This window comes from Triturus cristatus, chromosome 2_2, assembly GCF_964204655.1.
Source record: "Triturus cristatus chromosome 2_2, aTriCri1.1, whole genome shotgun sequence".
In the NCBI taxonomy this organism is placed as follows: Eukaryota; Metazoa; Chordata; class Amphibia; order Caudata; family Salamandridae; genus Triturus; species Triturus cristatus.
In genome coordinates, this window is record NC_140582.1 from 928,111,316 (window position 1) to 928,133,228 (window position 21,913).

Consider the following 21,913-nt stretch of genomic DNA (forward strand, 5'->3'; position numbering starts at 1 on the left):
ACTGACTCATGCATCCGCAGCACTGATACACATAACAGGTGGCATGCATGTGCAAAGACCTTCAGCGGTCTTGCGCTCCTACATATCCCCATACGTGCGGGCCCACCCTCCTGGTGCATGCCACATTGCAACATCGACTACTGTGGCCCTGGTGGCGTCAACACCCCAACACAGAGACACACTTACCGCAGTTCCTGTCCAGGGCCAGGTCCGAGCCACGCCCTGCTCCCCCTGCCGAATCAGCACACCACTGCGCTGACCTGACGTACGCCAGACCAGCACACGCCGTTTGTGCATGCAGGGGGGTGCGTGCGCAGCTACATGTCCAGGGTCACCGCCAATGCTGAGGTGGCATGGTAACGTCCGATGAAGACAGCACACTGTGATGTTGCAGGGCACTTGCCCATCATGCTGACACAATGACCACACGGACACACTTGCTCAGATGGTGTGAATGGCACGTGCGCCCAGCCACATTTATTATCAGGCACACATACCGAGTGACACCTTTGTTGGATGTGTGTGGGGTGTGTGCACACACCAGCCGGGCTGCCTGGTGCAGTCAGAAATCGACAACAGTGTACATCGTGAAGGACACAACCATTCATCCATTAAGGCCCCATGACGTGTGCTGCACAGAGTTAGTGGCCCTGGATGCACAGAGTCCTGCACGGGCCTACCACCATGGGCCGCTGACTTGCGGGGCACTGGGTCAGGGTCACGAGTGCAGAATAGGTTTCCGCAGATGTCGTGGAGTGTCTCGGTGGACAGTGGAAGGTGTACCCCCAGGGCATGATGTAGAGGGCAGGCCCACGCTGAAACAGTCACTATGGTGGAGATGAATGGAACGGACACGTGGGATACCAGGCCCGGTCCTGCCAGATGAAGATGCAGAAGACCACCAGGCCATGGACTCAGACGCCACCAAGGTCCAACCAGATGGTGCCCATGACTCATTGCGCACGGAGTTAGTGGCACCAGTGCTGTTCGGGGATGCCACCTGCGATGAGGCATGTCCAATGGTGTGGACTCCTCCACATCTTACCCAAGATACAGTTCCACGATTAAATATTTTATATCTCACGGAAACATGGACATCAGACTTTTCTAATTTTGATTTAGTCAACTCTCTTCCTCCCGGCTTCTTGATTCACTGCCCCCATAGACTGCATGGAAAAGGAGGCGGTCTAGCCATCATCTACAGGGACAAGTTCTCTTGTAGAGTAGTCCGAGGCCCTATTTTGGACGCGGAAAGTGGTCACTTTCACATACAGCTCTCTCCGAATTTTTCCTTAGCTGGATTATTGGTTTATCGCCCCCCCGGGACGATTAAAACATTTGCCAGCTCTATTTTGGACTATGTCCCTGTCCTAGCGGCGTCCTCTCCCTATTTCATGCTTCTGGGGGATTTTAACCTCCATTTCGATCTACAGGAAGATAATAGTATAAATGACTTTCGATCGGAACTTAGAACAGCTAATATGAATTTACATAATTTGGAACCTACGCACGTGAAGGGCCACCTGTTGGATTGTGTGTTTTCAAATATTGGGCACCTCCAAACAGGCCCCCCTCTTCCCTTACCCTGGTCGGACCATTTCCTCGTGGTAGGGGAGCTCAATGTCAGCCTGGACTCTTCTTGTTCCCGGCCGCAGAAGTCCCCCCCGATCTATAAGAGAATTTGGTCCCAACTCCCTACTGACAGCCTCTTGCGTTCCCTCGCTGAGTCCAGTCCCCCACCTGGCTACGGGCCTTTGGAGGCCGATATCGGTTTCCATGACTGGCTTTGCCATGCGCTAGATGCGGTTCTGCCTGTAAAAAAGTGTACAAATAAAATTAACAGCCATAAATCATCTTGGTACACCCCGGAGCTGGGGACGATGAGAAAGAACTGCAAAAGGCTTGAACGGGAATGGCGGAAGGACTGGGCCGTTAATAGTAAACATAACTATCGGGAAGTTATGAGAGCATATAAAGCCGCACGGATCTCCACCAAGGCCGCCCACTTTGAGGAGCGAATAAATAAGGCAGGCAATTCTTCAAAGGAAGCCTATAAAATTCTCAAAGAGCTTATTACGGCTCCCATCTCCCCACCCTCTCAGGTGGAGAATCCCAATAGATGCAATGAGCTGGCTCAGTTTTTTGACACTAAAATACAAAATATCCTAGCTAGTCTTCCCCCTAGTTCAGGTAATATGAGCACAGCATCCCCGAAGGGGGTTTTAGGCATGAAGGGTTTTGATTCTATCTCCCCCATCTCAAGGGAGGCCTTCTGTGAGGAGCTGTTGGCCCTGAAGAGTGGCTCCCCGCTGGATCCTATGCCTATCCGGATCCTCCAACAATGTGTCGATCTGATTGTTGGTCCTGCAATTGACCTTCTGAATGCCTCCTTCAACCATGGAATTGTTCCACCAAGCTGGAAGCAGGCCATTGTCAAGGCCCTTTTAAAAAAGCCTGGCCTTGACCCCATCGATTTGGCAAACTACCGCCCTATATCACTCTTGCCGGGCCTGAATAAGATCGCGGAGAAGTTTGTTAATCGCCAGCTCTCCGGCTTCCTGGAAGACAACAATCTATTAGGCCGGACGCAGACTGGCTTCCGCCCAGGCCATGGAACAGACACGGCCTTGCTAGCGATGGTGGAGGAAGGCAGATGCATCTTAGATTCAGGAGGTTCCGCGGCGCTGGTACTCCTGGATCTAAGCGCAGCTTTCGATACGGTGGACTATAATATTGTGATCCACCGTTTGGGAAATATTGGAGTAGGGGGACGGGCACTCCAGTGGCTTCAGTCATACTTGAGTGGTCGCTCTTATCAGGTTGCCGACGGCGATTTTAGATCTGCGCCTATTCCCCTCCAGTGTGGAGTCCCGCAGGGCTCTTCGTTGAGCCCCACGCTTTTTAACGTCTATATGGCCCCGCTGGAGGAGGTGGTGGCACCCTTCGGAGTGACTATGGCAACCTATGCAGACGACACTCAATTGATTGTTTCCCTGTCTCTTTCAGAAAGCCAGGGGGAGAAGTTCGCTGCTTGCCTCACCAACATCGTGGCTTGGATGGCGGAATCCCGGCTTAAACTGAATGGGTCAAAAACGGAGTTAATGCTTCTGGGCAATTTGTGCTCGTCACTGCCCAATTGTATGTGGCCGGCCAGTATGGGAGCCCTTCCGGCCCCCAAGGACACTATAAATAGTCTTGGGGTCTGGCTTGAACCTGAGCTATCTTTCATTACTCAAGCTAAGCGAGTGGCTGGGACGTGTTACGGGCTGCTTCGTTCAGTCCGAAAAATCCTGCCGCTCCTTCCCGACAATTCCAGGAGGCTTCTTATCCAGGGTTTGGTGCTCTCGAGGCTGGATTACAGCAATGCCCTCTTCCTAGCAGCACCTGAATCGACTCTGAATGTTCTTCAAAGAGCACAGAATGCAGCTGCGCGGATGCTTACTGGTACAGCCAAAACCTCTTCAGCTCGGCCTGCCTTGGAGGCCTTGCACTGGCTACCAATTAGATCTCGCATCAAATTAAAATCCCTCTGTATGGTGTTTAAGGCTCTAAAAGGATCCGGGCCCCCCATTCTTAGAGATTTGATCCGCCCCTATAAACCCTCCCGTGCCCTTCGCTCTGAAGCTGGGAACCTTGTAGCGATACCCAGAGCAAAAAAGGTGAAAACAGGTGGACGTCGTTTTTCTATTAATGCGGGCCATCTTTGGAATTCCTTACCAGTGGCTCTGCGCAACGAATCCAACCTGATAAAATTCCGTAAAACACTTAAGACCCTTCTTTTCCCTTTGTAGGTTCCTTCTGATGTTCTGGGACAGTGGCTTAGTGTATTACTTAGCGCTGGACGCTCAAGGGCAGCCATGCGCTTTAGAAATCTGTTTTCATTTCATTCATTTCACATGTGTGTCCTACTGGACCGCAGTATAGGCCTGACGCAGCGGTCAGCACGGGCCATTCACCGAGTGTCACCGGCTTAGGTTGGATGGCCCCACCGGCCTGTGTAGTTCAGGTTCAGTGGCACCACAGGACGCGGATTTGCGGCGAACAGGGTTGATGGCACCAGGTCAGTTGTTGATAGTGTTGGATCACCTCCGTGACTCTGATCCGGCTTTCGTCCAGACTGAGCCGCATCATTCTCTTACTCCTCTCCTTGCATTCACTGCTGTGGACTCTGCCATTCATGATTTGTGACTATGTGCTGGATGTGGGACCTACTGGTCCGCAGGGTAGGCCTGAGCCCTCATCCACGTGTCGCCAGCCTGCGTTGAACAGGGTTTATGGCACCACGTGTCGCCGGCTTGCGTTGAACAGGGTTAGTGGCACCACGTGTCGCCGGCTTGCATTGAACAGGGTTAGTGGCACCACGTCGCCGGCTTGCATTGAACAGGGTTAGTGGCACCACGTGTCGCAGGCCTGCGATATGGAATTATGCCTCACTGACCGAAGGGAGTCTGGCGCTGTGGCCACTGCCATGGACTTAGGGTCACTGCCTTTCAGGACTCAGGACACAGTTCAACATGTGGGACCTACTGGGCCCAAGGGGATGCTGGTGGAGTATGTCAATGAGAAAGGAGTAATGTGGGCCAGCGTCGGGGTGGCCAGCGATGGTCTGCGGAGGCTGCAGAGGTCGTGGGACTGGTGTTTGGAGCTTGCACCGGCACGTGGTGGGCCCTCTCTGACACACGCCGGTGTATGCAGGTGAGCAGAGCCTCGTTGGTGCGCTGGGGCAGGCATGACGGGTCTGGGGACCAGCGGTCCGGGGTGCAGCAGGCACACAGGGACGCAGGCCCTGCCGCGCATGGCAGGCTGACAGGCGCTGCCCTGTCAGATGGGTTGTCCATTCCGAATGAGAACCATGACCAGTGCAACACGCTTTTTGTTCACACCCCTACGCAGGCCTGGCGTACGCAGGTCCAACCCACTATGCATGTGCATGCAGGGGCGGACGTGACGTGAGACATTCCCGCGTTCTGACCCACAGCCTGTGGGGACATGGTAGCGTCCACTGGCCACTACACTCCATGCACCAGCAGTTGATCTCCCCATGGCCATTTCCGTGGTTTGCACCCTTGTGGTCTGTCCGGCACCTCCACGCCACACCTGGCATTGAGTAGGTTTTCATTCCTTAGACACTTGCCGCTCTCGCACATGCCTGCTCCATGCGTCTCCTCACATCCTGCTATTGTGTGTCTGTGGTGCCATGCCGTGGCTGGGTTGTGGGCATGGCAAGGCAGGATTCCCAATGAAGCTGTATTCTCGTGTCTGATCGGTTGGCATATTGTGTGTCATGTTGAATGTAGTTGCGTGCCCATTGGCAGTGTCGTGAGTTGCATGACTGTGGGCTGGAGGTGTGTGGTGTGTATATTTTGGACTTACCAACAGGCACTGCATTTCCATGTGTGCCATCCTGAGAGCGCTGGGTGATGATGGACTGTCGGGAGATGTGAGTTTCAGGCACTCTGCGTGGGGAATTGGCCATGACAATGTTGAGGAGTCCCGGGCGGTCCAATATTGCCTGCACATTCATGGTATGCGTGTGCTTTCTGTTGTGGTAGTTGTGTGCAGTGTGGGCAGGGGGCACGAGGGGTACAGGTGTGCAGTTGATTGTCCCTGACATGTGAGGGAATCCAGCTATGGCGTAGGGGCATTGCTTGGTCTCCAGCTGCTCCTGCGCAGTGTGGGTGACGTGGGGGTGCTGGGGTACCAGGCTGATGTTGGCATCCAGGACAGGTGTGATGACCTTGGATGGGGCTGGCTGTGTGACTCCTCCGACTCTAGCAGTTGTGGGTTGGATGGTACCAGAGGTCAGCATGTGCTGCGCAGCTGGCAGCTTTGTCTGCGGTGGGATGTTGGTTGTCCGTTGGATTGGTACCGTCAGCAGGTGGGGGATGTGGGTCAGGATGCGGGGGATGGTTGTCCTTTTGGGCCTGTGGTGGGCAATGTCTTCCTCTGGCGTTGGGTCTGGGCGGCAGGTGCATTTCAGGTGGGTCCGCTGTCTTCGTGTACGTTGCCTCTGTGGTGTTCCGGGGGGGAGGGGCGGGGCGGGACCTGGGGGTGGTGGCGGGCCTGGGGTGGGTGCGGTGGGTGTTGTGGCCCTCATGGGTATCCGCGTTGCATGATCATTGTGTCCATGGCATCTGTGGGTCTTCCGGTGTGGCTCTTGGCTGGGCTCCCTTTTATGCTGCAGGTAGTCGTCCTGCTTAACACCAGCAAAAGGCAGGTGTTAATTCCCTGCTTCTACAGCGGCTTATCGCCTGTTTTTGGTTCGCATCGCAGATCTGGCAGTTCGTTGGAAAGTGGTGTTGTGGTTTTTTCTTGTCTTTTTGCACGGGGTCGCCTACTCTACATCTCATTAGGGTTATTTGGTGGTGTCCACCGTGGAGATAAATTTTGGGGCAGTTGTCATGGGAATACTGACGTTGTCTGCAGTTTGCACCAGCTTGTGAATGGGGTGTTAAATCTATCTTAACTTTTGATGCGTTAATGTGGTGATAAATTGGAGATAAGTCCTTGGTCTTCACACATTTTTATTAAATCCTCGCGAGAGGGAAAGCATTGAATTATTGGTAGCCAATTTTAGAAATGGTACGCGTGCCTAGTAGGAAGTGGTTCTTTTGGTCAACATTCAGAGTGACACTTAACCATTCATAACCGCTTATTGCGTAAGCTCCTGCCACTCACCTTGCTCCTTAAGACCCATGACCACATGTCCGAAGGAAATATAGTCGTGTTCCAGTCATTTTGACATCAATGCCAACTTACACACGCCATATTGGGGATCCACGTATCAAAGAGATTAACGGGTTAACTTTTTAGTTCGAGCCCCAGCCCAAAGAAGCTTGATCCCTTTTTGGTTTTGTGTTGTATGTATTTTCCACTACAGGGTCAACCCAACCTATGGGGAAGTGACAAGTGCCCAAATGTACTTCATCCCTTCCTAACTTTCTGGAGTTCCTTCGAGGAACAGGACCATGCAGTGTCTCTGCTTCAAGAGCCAGAGATGGAATAACACTGTGGGGTTGACCCGCTTTCCTTTGCCCTCCATGCAGCGCTGTAGACGATGTGGATCATGACTAAACTTCTCTTCCGCTTACAGAATGCTGTTAGAGACACAATAAGAGGCCTTTCTGAGGTTCCTCCCACTTTGATGGCATGTTTCAGAAACAAACGCTCGCCCAAAGGCAGCAAGAGGGGTATAGGATGAGAAAAACACAAAAGAATAGCATTTGCAACGCAAATAGGTCTTGCTTTAATGTGCTGATTTCTGTAAAGGCAGGCGTTCACACATACTGCTTGTAATCCTACATGCTCAAAAGCTGTTTAGCACATTCATGCTAGCTCTATTGGCTTTGCAAGTGCTCGGAGAAAAAAGTTACAGAAAGGATTTTTTCAGTAAAGAACGCCTGTAGGAGATAAAAGATGGAATGCGTAAAACAGTGTGATGACTGAGTGAACTGTACAGAAGTGAAACATTCCAGGAGAAGCACTTCCTGGGAGGCGGCCAGATGCACCAAGCAGCCAGTTGTACCGATGAAAGAGAGGGGATCTTTGGATTCGCCTAGAGGAGCATTTCACTATCGATTTATAATACAATTGGTAACGATAACCATACTAGATGGCTGTGCTGTCAGGCCAGACTTAGAAGACATAAAAGGAGACAAAGTGAAAAATCAATAGAATGAAAGGAATGAAATAGAGTTGTACGTATGGAGGTTGAAAGCGTTGGTGGAGTAGTAAGAAATACCAGGTGGAGAGGAAAATACAACAGGCCAGAAGAGTACAATGATAAATGAAAGGAAGCAAATTGAGATCTGAGACATAGTACAAAAAATTCACAGAAAGAAAACAGGGGAAAAGGCATTTTGAAAGACTGCATTCAAAGGTTCTGTCATAGGTAGGTGGTGTATATATTTATGTATATTTATTTGTATATATATGTGTAAATATATAAATATATACACACATACTCAATATATACACATATTTAATGTATATATGTGTTGTGTGCTTATATATAGTGAGTAAGAGAAGAGGGAAGGAAGAGTTTCATGTCAAGATGTCACCAATGTTCTTTTGTGTTCCTTTCCACTATTGCTTATCAGCATCTGCTTTATTTTGATATTTCAGAGATCTAAGGGGCAATAAATTTGATTGTGACTGTAAAGTCAAATGGCTGTTCTTATGGCTGAAGACGACAAATGCCACCGTATCTGACATCCTTTGCATCGGTCCCGGTCAATATCAAGGGCAAACGTTGAATGAAGTCGCACGCTTCGATAATGAGTGCACCACTACAGGTAACATATTGCACTGGTATAAAATGAGTTATAGGTGGCTCAGAATATCACACCTGCCTTTAATTAAGTGTAGCGTTGCCCACTTCAGGACATTACGATAAATAGCATTCAATTTGTTTGTCTGATATTTCCAATCCAACTGATACAGTTTCCACCATGTTCCTTTTTCCTGTGCAAAGCGCAGCAAACACAATTAAGCAAATTTCATTTAGTTCCATTTCACTGCTATGTAAAATATATGGGTGCTTCAGTTGATGCTTTTGATTTTATTTAACTATTGCACGATGCAGTTCTGGTGCAAATATTATTTGGCCATGTGCCAACTTGAAGTAACAGAGCTTGAATGCTTCAATAATACATCACAAACATACTTATGTGGTAAGTAGTGAACATATAATGTCCATGGTAATTCAGGACCAGGTCAAATGGCCTCAAAACTGGAGGTGATAGAATAATGTAGTAGTAATGTAGGCAAATGACACATAGAGGTACACATTCATATGTAGACATGCAAAAAAGTAAACAGACATGCACGTGTAGACACATGCATACACAAACCCTGCAGATCCCAGGCCTTCATTTTACGGTTGAATGTCACAATATCAAAGTCCAGCTGCGGCCGCTGCAGATAATAGCGGTGAGGCGGGGGAGCCGGCTGTGGGCGATTTCGAGAGACAACCTCAAGAGAAAATTAAATAAATTGTTAATTTTCCCCCTTGGTCGTCTCTCGAAATCCTCCCCAGCCGGCCCCCCTGCTCTTACCTGCAGCAGCTGTCAAAGTCAATAATATCGACCCACATATTTATCCAATCCAGAATCATGAACACCAACATAGCCTCAATGTAAGTGTAGTAAGCTATGTTTAGATTTCATATTGTTAACTCCACACCTACTTACAATAACAATATGTTGGTAGTCCATACTGGTGCAGGTCATTATCGAAAATTCAATATTTTGGTAGATCACTTTACTGTACTTAACTGGATAGGTAATCAACTTCCTAACCCTCATCTTTCTTACTACTCAGCTGCATGTTAGGTGCCAGTCTCAAACTCTTCTATGAAGTCCTGGAGAGGCAATCCACTGCACGGTGAGCTTAGTCCTGGTTAGATAGGGCTAGCAAAGACACTGTCACTACCCTTCTTACAGATACTCATCTTTTTTTACCAGGCAGGTACACAGTCAACACAACACCTGGCTAGACAGTGATAGTTACAGGTGAATGGTGATTGGCTGGAGCATCACAATGGAATTTGCTGTTGCAGATACACAGGAGAACTCAGAATCAGGGAGGACATGGCAGCACTGGGGAAAGAGCCATCCTCTTCCTCTTTCAGATTTGACCAATGTGGCAATGGGGTTGGACCCTGTTGCTTTGCCAGTACTCCAAGTGGGAAAAGACAGTGTCTCAAAAACCAGTAAATCCAACCTCTTTCTCATGGTCCCTGTTGTCTGAGTGCACACAGTAGCCTAGATGATGCCAGATAGCCCACATTACCATTTAGGGCTCCGGGTATCCTTTTGCTGCTGTTTGATGATGTCCGGTGTCTCCTGTGTGCCCTCCTTGCCCTCACACCTCCATACTCGCCCCATTCATTCTATTCTAAATCAGAATTTAGAAAAAATATTACTTCAACATTAGCTCAATCCACAAGAAAAGAACAACAGAAAATACCAAATGTACCACTAGGAGTGTACTCAAAACCAAACCAACCTCAAACCATAATTTCCAAAACCAACAGTGAATCCAAATAAATAACTCAATGTCCCTTGCCTAGTCCTATGTCTTACTCATGAAACAATCCAGAAACTTTTTTATAGAAAATGTCACTATTACCAATACAAATAACCACTATGAAGTTAATTATGTTATGCCTATGTACCCGTAGCCGCCAAACAATTAGAATTCCTGAAAGACTTGATGAACTTAAATGTTGTGAATGAGGTTTTCTGAATTGTTTGGCCAGCTCTGCTAGTCAGGCAAAATACATCATTAAATGTATGTGTCACCCAAAGTATTATTTGTTTTCTAAGTTTTAACTTGCTTTTTTTGTAGAATAAAAATAAAACAGTTTTGTATTTCAATTCCTTTAACAAGCATTTTTAACCTGGTATTTATTTTTTTAGATTTTGTCATTCACCAGATTTTGCCATACCAGTCGTTATCAGTGGATACTTTTTCCTATAAGAATGATGTCTACGTAACGATTGCACAGCCCAGCATGGAGAACTGCATGGTGCTGGAGTGGGATCACATTGAAATGAACTTCAGAAGTTATGACAATATCACAGGTATGGAGGTGTATGTGTAAGAATGTGGAGGTGAAGGATTCCACCACCACCCACATTGAGCACAATGTACTTGATTATGTTAATAAATAAAGGGAATTAATCTTGTTGTTTATATAAGATATATTTGTTTTTTCATTAGTCGGCCACAATAAAGTGTATAATGTTTTCACTAGCTGCTGGCTCAGCCCTGATTCCTTACTGGAGTTGGAGCGGATTTGGGCACCTCCCACTTTTCCTTCCACTTTGGATCGTATTGGCGTGATTGAAGAAAAATGGGAGTTAACATGCAATCAATAGTTTAACAATTTTGCGACCAATTTGGCTACCCAAAGAAGACTAGGAATCAGAGGATAAAGTTTAGTAGATCTATTACAAATGTTTAATTCGTCCAGAATTTATGCAAGTCATGATTATATGAATGACATACAGAATTACAATAGGTATATTCAGATTTCAAAACAAGTTCAGCCTTTGAAGTAGAAGTCATGAAAGAAAAGCAATCCCAAAGATACAGACTGTAACAAACACAATTTGGTACTCCTTATGGAAACTCTGATTCTCCTCATTAAGCATGAATAAACTTTAAAGTTATCAAGTTAAGGTCCGAATAGAGTTTAGGACAGTTAAGCCATCTACTCTGAGCTCTAAATTAGGATAGAGACAGTTCTAAGCAGGGGTCTCTAAAGAATTAGGAGCATGAATGAAAGATGTAAGCATTTTGGAAACATCTGTAGAAGTATTCCAAAAAGAGAACAGTCCCCACTCAGAAAGGAATAAGGGAAGCAGAGAGGTTGTACCTCTCAAAGTCTAACTGAAACCTGCTTTACAGTGAACTGTGTGAACAACCAGGATATAGGAAAACCGGGAGATTCAGATGGTGTTACCTCAATCACACCACCAACTTCCAATGAGAAAACAGCATTCAGGTGCTTTGCAGTATAGCTCATTCGTCTCAGCATAGCCAGCGGTTCTCATCCTTGAACAACTTGCCACTCCTAGTACAGGATGAGCAGGAGGCATTCATGTAACATATTTAGATCATCAAGTTCTTGCCAAGATTTTCTTCCTAGGCTTGCTATCTCTAGTGCATTGTTTTACTAGCTCTTACTAATGAATCCATGAGAAGGCACATGTAAGGGAAATCCTTATTGCAAGCAAAATGAGAAAATACAACTTCAAGTTAAATAAATGCAGGCCTAGTTAGGCTAATTTTAAAATGAATACGAAATGTGCACATTTAAGTGAGGCTATAAGTGCACTCCCAACTATTAATCAATGCAAACGTGATTAATAAATCAGGTTTATACTTAAGTTATACTTTCACTAACTTTCATGTTATTCAAAATATGCAAATGTAAAAGTGAACGATAACTACGTTATAGTATTTAAAACAGTGCAAACATGTATGAATGAATCTCTATTTTCTACAATAAATATTTTTCTAGTGTGAGGATGGTTTCTATTAACAACATGTTATGTTTTTCATTAACATGTTAAAAACACAGTTCATAGGATGTCAAGCACATGTAAATAATGCACTTCTGTGATTTGTAAGGGAGGAGCGAAAATTGTGCTGCTCTGCTGGTAAAGTCAGATTACACAAGTATAGCTGTGGGATAAAAGGTGTAAAACGTTAATGATGCAGGCAATATGTTGTTTGTGGTCATTTGTGGCAATGTGATTTCTTTTGTTCATTTTGCAAACAACTCAAGAGAATAGGGCGATATATGTGTATATTCTCAGTGATCTGACAGCAAGCTGCTGCCAATAAAAATTGGTTATTTTAAAAGTGGTTGCAGGCAATTGCAGTTTGAAATTTGGCCAGATGATAATGTTAAGTATTACGGGCCATATGCATCAACACATTTTCCCATAGACACAGAATGGGCGAAACCCTTTGATGCATCTGGCCCTACATTCCCAGGACTATATATATATACACACTTCTGAAGTAACCCCTGCTCACCCCCTTGGTAACTTGGCAGTGTGTAAAGTATTCGCACATAACAAACAGTTATACTGTGAAAACACCACAAAAGGACACCATACCAGTTATAGAAAAATAGCTAATATTTATCTGTGTAAAACAAGACCAATTTGATAAGAATCCAACACACAGTTATTCCAAATACTCATAAAGCAAAAATAGACTTTAAAACCAGTTCCTTGAAGATGATAGCTTCGTCTGAGGCTATCACAGCATCGTGAACAAACAAATCCAACAGTTCTAGCTGAACACAGTGTCGCGGGCCAACTACGGTGTCGGGAAGACCTACAAACATTACCTTTAGAAGTGTAGGGCGTAGGGGACCTCGTAATGAGCTCAGACGAGCCGGCGTTGGCAGGCGTCAGTTCTGGAGGTCAGTGCAGGCATTGTTGGACCGTTGAAGTCACACATGTTGCAGATCGAACTCCATGCGGTTGAATGCCAGAGCACCGGCGGGTGTCGGGGCTGCGGTGCAAAGTGCAGTGGTGCGGCGTGTGCTGCCCTCAGGTCGCAGTGCAAGTAGCGGCTCAATGAAGGTGTCCAGTGGCGTCGGTGAGACCAGGGCTATGGGTGTGAACTGGGGCGGTGCTCGTGGTGGTGCTGGCAGGTCACAGTGCAGGCAGCGTCGTTGTAGTCGTTGCAGCGCTATCGCCGGCTGATGAACTGGTGTCAATGCCGCTGGCATCGGTGGGCCAAAGCTGCGGTGTGGGATGGGGCGGTGCATCGTGTAACTTACGAGGGGTGCCCCCAAATCACGGTGCAGGCACCGGCATCAATGCCGGCGTTGAGCTGCGGCGGCGGGGTACCAGGGTGGTGGTGTGAAGCGAGGCGGTGCAAAGTGCAGCGCCCACAGGTCACGTTGCAAGCAGAGGCTTGGTGGCAGCATCAGAAGACATTGTCTGTGAGACCAGGTTTGCGGTGTGAGATGCGGCGACACCCTCTGCGGTGTCTTCAGATCACGGAGCCAGCAGCAGCAGCGTCGACTGCATCGGGTTGCTTTTTCTTCTGTTGCAGCACAAAACACACAGTTCCCAGTGCTGGTAGCAGAGGAGCTTGGAGTCTTTGGTGTCCCTCATACTTCTTGAACAGTGGGCAAGCTCTACGTCAAGCCTTTGGAGAAACCAATGAAAATAATATGCAGAAAGTCCAGTCCTGTCCAGAAGCAGCCACTGAAGGCCAACACTGCAAAGCACACGGCAAAGTGGTAGTCTCTCCTCACAGCTTCTCTAGCTCTTTTTCTTGGAAGGTTTCTTGAGCCAAAAAAGTTCTAAAATCCTGGGGTCTGAGCGCCAATATTTATACCACATTTCCCTTTGAAGTTCTGTGGTGTTGGCACATAATCCATCTCTCTCCTGCTCAGACCAGGTTCACTACAGGAGGTGAAGACAGCATTGTGAAAGGCAAACATAGTCCATTCAGGCGCATGTGGCAACTCCTCCCACCTCTCTAGATGCAGGGCAGACCCATCAGCCACGCTATGAGTCATCCAGGAAAGGCAGGACACACCTCCGCCCCCTTCGTGTCCCCCTTCGTGTCCCTGTCTAGTGTGAATGCACAAACCTGCCTCTGTCAGTCTAAAACCCATTCTAAAACCCAGACAGCTAATACACAAACATGGAGAGGCAAATGGATGGTTAGACAAAGAAATATCCTCGTTCTAAAAGTGGTATTTCAAAACACACAAGTACAAATCATCTTTACTAAAAGGTGCATTTTTATAACCTGAGTTCAGGCATACCAAACTCCACTTTTCCATCAGCTTCCCCTGGCAAGCTACATTTGTAAAAGTGTTACAAAGAAGTTCCCATGCAAACCTATGGGAGAGATAGCCTTGAAAATGAAATGCACAGTATTTCACCATCAGGACATGTAACAAACACCAGTACATGTCCTACCTTTCCTTCAGACTGCACCCTGCCGACAGGGGTACCTTGGGCTTTCCTTAGGAGTGTCTTACATGTGAGAAAATGGAAGGTTTGGGCCTGGCAAGTGGGTGCACTTGCCAGGTCAACATGGCAGTAGAAACTGCACGCAGACACTGCAGTGGCAGGTTTTGAGAACCCTTTGAAAGGCTTCCGGTGTGGGTGGCACAATCAGTGATGCAGGCCCACTATCAACATTTGGTTTACATGCCCTAGGCACACACAGTGCACAGTACTAGGGACATAGGAGTAAATCAGATAAGTTAATCATGGAAACACCAATCCATAAACACAATTTACAGTAGGAGCATTTGCACTTTAGTACTGATCAGCAGTATTAAAGTGCGCAGAAACACTAAACCAGCAAAAACAAGATCCCGAGAACCACAAAACCCAGGGGATCAGAAGCAAAAAGACAGGGGAAACACGCCAAAAGATGCCAGGTCTAACAATATGTATATTCAGAGTCTAAAACCACGTAGGTCAATTTCAAATTAAGAATCATTACAGGAAGAAACAAGCATTGGCATAGCCAATAGGTCTCGCCTTTGGGACCTTATAAGTGTTTATGAAATGAATGAAATGAAATGAAAAAGAATTTCTAAAGCGCATGGCTGCCCTTGAGCGTCCCAGCGCTACGTGTACACACAGACAGACCTCCTCTGAGCCGCATCCAGAGATGTTAGTCATTCTGGGGGAAAAGGAACGTTTTAAGGGATTTTCGGAATCTGGTCAAGCTAGGTTCTTTCCTCATTGATGTTGGGAGGGAGTTCCATAGCTGACCCGCGTTTATTGAAAAGCGACGTCCTCCGGTCCTTGTTCTTTTTGCTCTCGGGATAGCTACCAGGTTTTCCTCGCCAGAGCGGAGCGTTCGTGCTGATTTGTAAGGGCGGATCAGATCTCTGAGGATCGGAGGGCCTGTGCCTTGGAGGACTCTGAACACTGTACAGAGCGCTTTGAATTTCACTCTCGCTCTTATGGGCAGCCAATGGAGCGCTTTCAAGGCCGGTTTTGCTGACGTTCTTCTGGGTGTGTTCGTCAGCAGTCTTGCAGCTGCATTCTGTGCCCTCTGGAGCACGTTCAAGGTGTATTCCGGTGCAGCCAGGAAAAGGGCGTTGTTATAATCCAGTCTTGACAGAATAAGGCCCTGTACCAGCAATTTCCTAGAGTCTAATGGGAGTAAGGGCATAACTTTCCGTATTGAGCGGAGCAGCCCATAGCAACACCCTGCAGTTTTTTTCGCCTGAGTGTGCATCGACAGCTCCGGTTCAAGCCAGACGCCGAGACTTTTTATGGATCCCTTCGGGGTCGGAGGATCTCCTAAACAAGTCGGCCACATACATTTGGGGAGGGAGGTTTAGCCATGCAACACTTGATGTTGTTGCACCAAGGATTTTGTGCTGGATAACTAAACACTTATAAGGTCCCAAAGGCGAAACCTATTGGCTATGCCAATGCTTGAGAGTCAAACATGTGCCCTAGGCTAAGAAGCCCACTAGTGCATCATCCTTCTGCAGCTGGGACAATTCCCGAATGGGGAAGGGGAGAAGAAGTATATGTTGTACAAGTCAGTCGTTATTTTTACCTTATATGTTGGGCGAGGTTATTTGTAGTATGGAGAAGTTAATCATTTAAGCATGAGCCCACAAGACTAACCAATCGAAGTGTTGCTGTATCTCACTTTGAGCGAAGCTTCCACAGTCTGCTGCTACCTGTACTACACTTGTCCTCTTGTGTTCATGTTTGAGGAGGGAGGATGACAGCATGCTTGCACTGCACCTGCTTGTGATATACTTGCTCTGTGTGTGAGAGTGAAGCTTGCTCACTGCTGTATCTCATTGTGATCGAAGCTTCCACAACTGCTGCTACCTGTACTACACTTGTTCTCTTGTGTTTGTGTTTGGGACAGGGACCAAGAGGATGCTGTATTTCACCCGCTTGTGATATCCTTGTTCTGTGTGAGAGTGAAGCTTGCAATGCTGTTCAGTGTTGCATCACAGTGTGAAGGAAGCATCCACAGCTGATGCTAGCTTTACTGCATGTGTGTTTTTGTGTTTATGTTTGGGACGGAGACCAAGAGGATGCTTGCACTGCACCTGCGTGTGATATGCTTATTATGTTTGTGTATCTCAGTGTGATGAAAACTTCCACAACTTCTTTCATCTACACTGCACTTATTTGCCTGTGTTTATGCTTGTGAAGGAGGAGGGTGGACGAGGGAGTGCTTGCACCGCAGATTCTTACGATGAACATGTTGTGTGTGTGGGACCTCTGTGTGAGTGTCGCTTGCGCTGCTATCTATGCTGCACGTTCTATTGTATGTTGGGGGAGGGGTGATTGAAGTGCAGTTGAGTGATTGCACTGCAGTTGCTTGTGCTGTCCTTACTCTGTGTTAGAGAGTGAAGCTTTGCAACACCTCTGCTGCTGCCTTAGTTGTACCGTGTGTATCAGTGGCTGTGAAGCTTGCTCTACTGCTGCTATCTATGCTGTAAGTGTTCTCGGGTGTGTGAGAGGGGGAAATGGGGGCGAAGAGGTGTTTGCACTGTAGCTGTCTTTGATCGACTTGTTTTGAGTGCGTGAGCAATGCTTACAATGCTATTGCCTTTACTGTGTGCGCGCGCACGAGAATGAAGCTTGCATCGCTGCTGCCAGTGATATACTCAAACTCACGTCTCACTTCCATATTATTGCCAAGCATACAATTTCACAAGTGTTACAAATATAGACAAGCACTGAAATACAAGTGCGGCCCGCGGCCGCGAAAGTTAATTGTGAGAGGGGGAGCAGGAGGTAAACCCGCGAGTGGTGCGCGCACGCGCTGGGGAGAACAGTGTGCTGTTTTTCGAAGCACATACTCGTGCTTGTGGCACGCCCCTGCGGCTCCCGCAAGGTGTATGCCGCCACAAGCACAAGTATGTGCTTTGAAAAACAGCAGAACGACGGCTAAAGTGGCAAGACCTCAAAAGGTTGCCGATTTAAAACAAAAATTCATAATAAGCGAGAGGTTTCAACATAAGGTCGACTTTCAGAATACATCATTATCTAGAACCAAAAATATTCCTAGTGAAGAATCAAGTAACAGTCTGACACTGGGACTGCTCGGTTTAAAACGTAAGAACAGTTTGTGCACATCTCAGAAAAGGCGCATTTTATCGGTTCAGAGGAGTAGAAAACCACACACTCTGCATGGTGTAAAGTGGCATCATAGGTCTGACGTAATAGCGTTACATGATAAAAATCAATCAACATTGCGAAGGAATGTGTTAGGTAAAAAAGGCTAATCTAGAGACTGCCTCAATATTAATAAACAATAATTCCCTTTACTCTACATACAAAGGGAAATTACATTGCACTGTTAACCAATATACCGTTTGAACTGAATAAGCAGTTATAACTGCCGGCAGCAACAGCCTTGATTATTTCAACATTACAATAATGAATGTGAATGTGAATACCCTTCTGACTAATTTCCTCGAGCAGAACCAAATTTTCCTATAGTACTGAATCCATTCTCTTGATAGTAACTGAGACCATATGCTGTGCTGCAGATGCTGGCAGCTCTCAGGCACTGATTCTCTTAGACCTAAGTGTGACCTTTGACACATTCTCCCATGCGGTCCTGCGACACCAATTCCATGAATGGTGAGTACGTGGCAAAGCCATGACTTGGTTTACCTCCTTTTTAAAGGCCCGTTTTTTTTCGAGTTATAGCTCCCCCTTTTGCGTCATCTCCAAGAGCCTTGGTACACGGCGTTCCCCATGGTTCTGAGCTAAGTCCTACTCTCTTTAATATCTATGTCAGACCAGAAGATGAAGTGGTGAAGTCATTTGGGATCTCATTGGCGTCCTATGCTGACTACACTCTATTAATTATCTCTCTCTCTGTGGGGTCGATGGATAGCAGAGCTAATTTTCAAAATTGTCTAACGGCTGTGGCCAGCTGGATGTATGACAACTACTTGAAGCTGAATGCTAATAAAACTGAGATCCTTCTGTTGGGCAGGCACACTCACCTTTGAAGAAGATCACTGGTGGCCTGAAGCGCTAGGTTCCCCCAAACCCAAATCTGTGGAAAGACCTTGGCATATGGATGGACGACTCATTAACTTTTTTTTTTTTTTTTTGAAAAACCTTTATTGACATTGCAAATAAAGACAAGTATGGGCCTACAACCCTCGGGGCCGGCCGCTAAGCAGTGAAAGTAACAGCAAGCAGATTCTAATCACATGCAGCACCTCGGGAAGCAGATTCTCCATGCTAGTATTCTCTTATCCACTGAACAGCCCAAGAGGGAAACCAGGATATAAAAGGTTTTCATTTTACAATAAAGGATAGAAGGATCAGGTGCCAATCAAGTTCTCAGCAGCGAAAAATGGCAGGCAGAATAGTGAACGTCAACAATAAATAGCAATCTATCAAGTCAATGGCGCTGAAACAGGAGGTTCAGGATGTGGAGGGATATCACGAGCCGTTTGCGCCTGCAGTCTCCTGCCCTAGGACCCATAAAACCCCACGGAAATGGGGCACAAATGAAAAACAATGATTGGCCACGAAGGAAACCTACCGCACTGACCCCAGAAAAGAAAGACAAAGAAGAATAAGAGAAGAAAAAGAAGGCCATAGAAACAAAGTAAAGGACTATAGAAGCCCCTCCCCCAACCCCCCACCCTGCACCTCTGCAGATGACTACGGCCCCCCCCCCCGCAGCGTGCCTGTCGCCCCAGAAACAGACCCGAAATATAGAAGAAACAGAGAAAAAGGGGAAAGAGAGGAAACCCCCCCTAACAGAAAAGGGGAGAGAGTAATAATAAACTGGAGGAGGGGCTTCAACCATGCCCCCGGCTTCTCCCTCCCGCACAATATCTTCCTCCCCAACGCAAACAGTAAACAGCAAAAGTTCGGCCATATCTAAGAGAAATGGGGAGCATTATTCACCGACTACACTATTAGTTACATCGTGAAAGCACACAACCCCCAAGCCCGCCCGCCTATTAAATGACAACCTCTGAAGGATCAGCCTTATCCTTGGCCACTCTTTGCGAATCCACCAATGCATACCCATCGACCCATTATAATGTCCAAGGTTACAAGGAAGAGGAGCGTCTAAAGAAGACCAGGAAGGGACACACACATGTGGGGAGGACGTTTCGGAACACCAACACAGTCATCGTCATGGAAGATCACCTTTCCCAGTACTGCCCCAGGGCCTGCGCCGCACACGAGGTCCAGGAAGGAGGAATCAGCCAGAGCAGGCGACCGTTGCGTGAAGATTGCCTGGATCGCCGGAGGCCGCGCGTGGGACAAAGTCACCACCTTCCGCTCAAGTCCAAAACCTCCGGAACAGACCGACCCCACAGCCAGCCGACCACACGCTGCCACAGTGTCCAAAGTTTCCATCTGTCCCTTATTCACAGAGGCGGTCACGGTACTTTCCTCCTGTGGAAGGTGAGACAGAGCCTTATGTACCTGGGGACAGGCCGACCGCAATTGTTCCGACGCTGACGCAATACCATCAAGCTTCCTCCCCAAAACCCGGGCGCCGTGAACCAGGGTGGAATGAAGGGCTCCGAGAGCATCGAGAAGGTCACCGTACCCCAGCACGGCCCCCCGCGCTCGCTCAGCTATGCTCCTCTGCGCCACACACTCCCAATCTTGCTGCGACCCAGTGTACAGGATGATAGAGTCCATCCTATCAAGATGGCCGCAGGGCAGGGCCACCCCAGATGGGGACCGGGTCTCAGGCACAAGCGCATCAAGTTCCATGTCACTGCAAACAAGGGTCCGGAGGCAGGCAAAAAGTGTATCCAGTGTGTGGTCACAGGTGACAGTCGTTCTCCCCCTGGGCCAGTGTCTGCGAAAACCGGGAGCAGCCCGCGCAAATCGGGAGGAGCCACAGGCCGCGTCCGATCAGTTCACTGGCGAGGGTCCAGGCGATCGCCGATAACCCCTGGAATCGTCACCCCGGGTATGCACCCGTCACGCTATTCTCGGTGATAGGAGCGACCACAGCGAGATTCAGGCCAATATTCGCGCCGCTTCGGTATTCCGACTCCACCCGGTCACCAATGGCCGCTGTTGTTGAACTGCCGCCCGGCCATGTTGTCCACCCGAGGTCCCGGCTCCAGGGCCGCACAGGCCGCAAACTTCAAATGAACATTTCTCGGGCGGTACCGCCGCTAGAAGCTTCAGGATCACACGATCGGTTGCCGCTCTCAATCACCAACACGGGCACGTAGCGCAGGCTGAGGATCTCATGCAGGATATCTGTGCGGGATGCGGAGATTCACGGAGCCGGGAGCCTACGCTGCCATCCCGGTCGCCATCTTGGCTCCTCCGACTCATTAACTTTTGAAACTCAAATCAGAATCCTACCAGGCTCATGCGATGGCACTTTGAGAAGTCTTAAATCCATTAATGGATTTCTTACTTTTACTTGACATGTCCGCCAGTTGATTATTCAATCTCTTATCATCTCACGCCTGGATTATTGTAACACACTATATCTGGGCACTAAAAGATCTGTCTTGAATCGGTTACAGATTGTCCAAAATGCCAGATTACTCTTTTCCTTCCCCAAATTCTGCTGTTTCTCGACTCCTTGTCACACTTCATTTGCTGCCCAGTTCAAACTCTATGTTTGTCTTATAAGATCCTTTACAAGCAAGGGGCCCCCAGCTTGGCTGCCTTGATGCCACAGTATCTGACTACCAGAGCCTTACGCTGGGTAGACTTGCATTTGGCCCTTATACTCCTCATCAGAAGAGCCAGAATGAGAGGACGCTCCTTTCGAGTCCTGGCTCCGGCCTTAGGGAGCTCTCTGCCTCTTCAGTTAAGAAAGATCCAAAACCACTTGAGCTTTCAGAAGCTGTTAAAGACCTGGCTGTTCTCAGCCTAGGCAGCATCTGTTTCCCTGTACAGTGCATTAGCATACATGTTGCTGCTTTTTCGCATCAGTGATCAATAGCCTCGAAGCCCCTCTTCAGGAGCAGATGAGCACTTTAGATTTTTTTTAACATAAGGTAACATAACAAGAACATCTCCAGCATAAGTTCCTTCGAAGACACGCCACTGGCACACATCACCTCAAAACGAATCCCATTTAACTATTTTATAAAAGAAAAATAAAGAAGAGAGAAAAATGTGCACGAAAGAAATGTTCTATGAAACTTTTAAAGCCACGATGTATTAAGCTGTCGGTGCAAACAAAGAAAAGGCCCTAGCAAATTAATTTTGTAGCTATAGTTATGCTACATAAACACACACAAATAAACATTATTTTAATTATTAAATCTGCTCTACCAAAAAATACCAATCGATAATTCTGTATAGTGTTGTTCATACTTTTTTTGTGCACATGCTGCAAAAGTTCCTTGAACGGCGCTTATGGCCCATGCAGCCTAGTCTGACATTTTTAAGGA

At 47.5% G+C, this 21,913-nt stretch overlaps 1 protein-coding gene across 1 annotated transcript in view; it reads left to right on the forward strand.

Moving 5' to 3' along the window:
- LGI2 (leucine rich repeat LGI family member 2) overlaps positions 1-21,913 on the forward strand; it is a 292,999-nt gene that overhangs the window by 255,910 nt on the left and 15,176 nt on the right. Inside the window, exons 6-7 of the mRNA XM_085642334.1 lie at positions 8,125-8,294; positions 10,422-10,586. Coding sequence (XP_085498460.1) covers positions 8,125-8,294; positions 10,422-10,586 — 335 coding nt within the window. The remainder of the gene's footprint in view (positions 1-8,124; positions 8,295-10,421; positions 10,587-21,913) is intronic.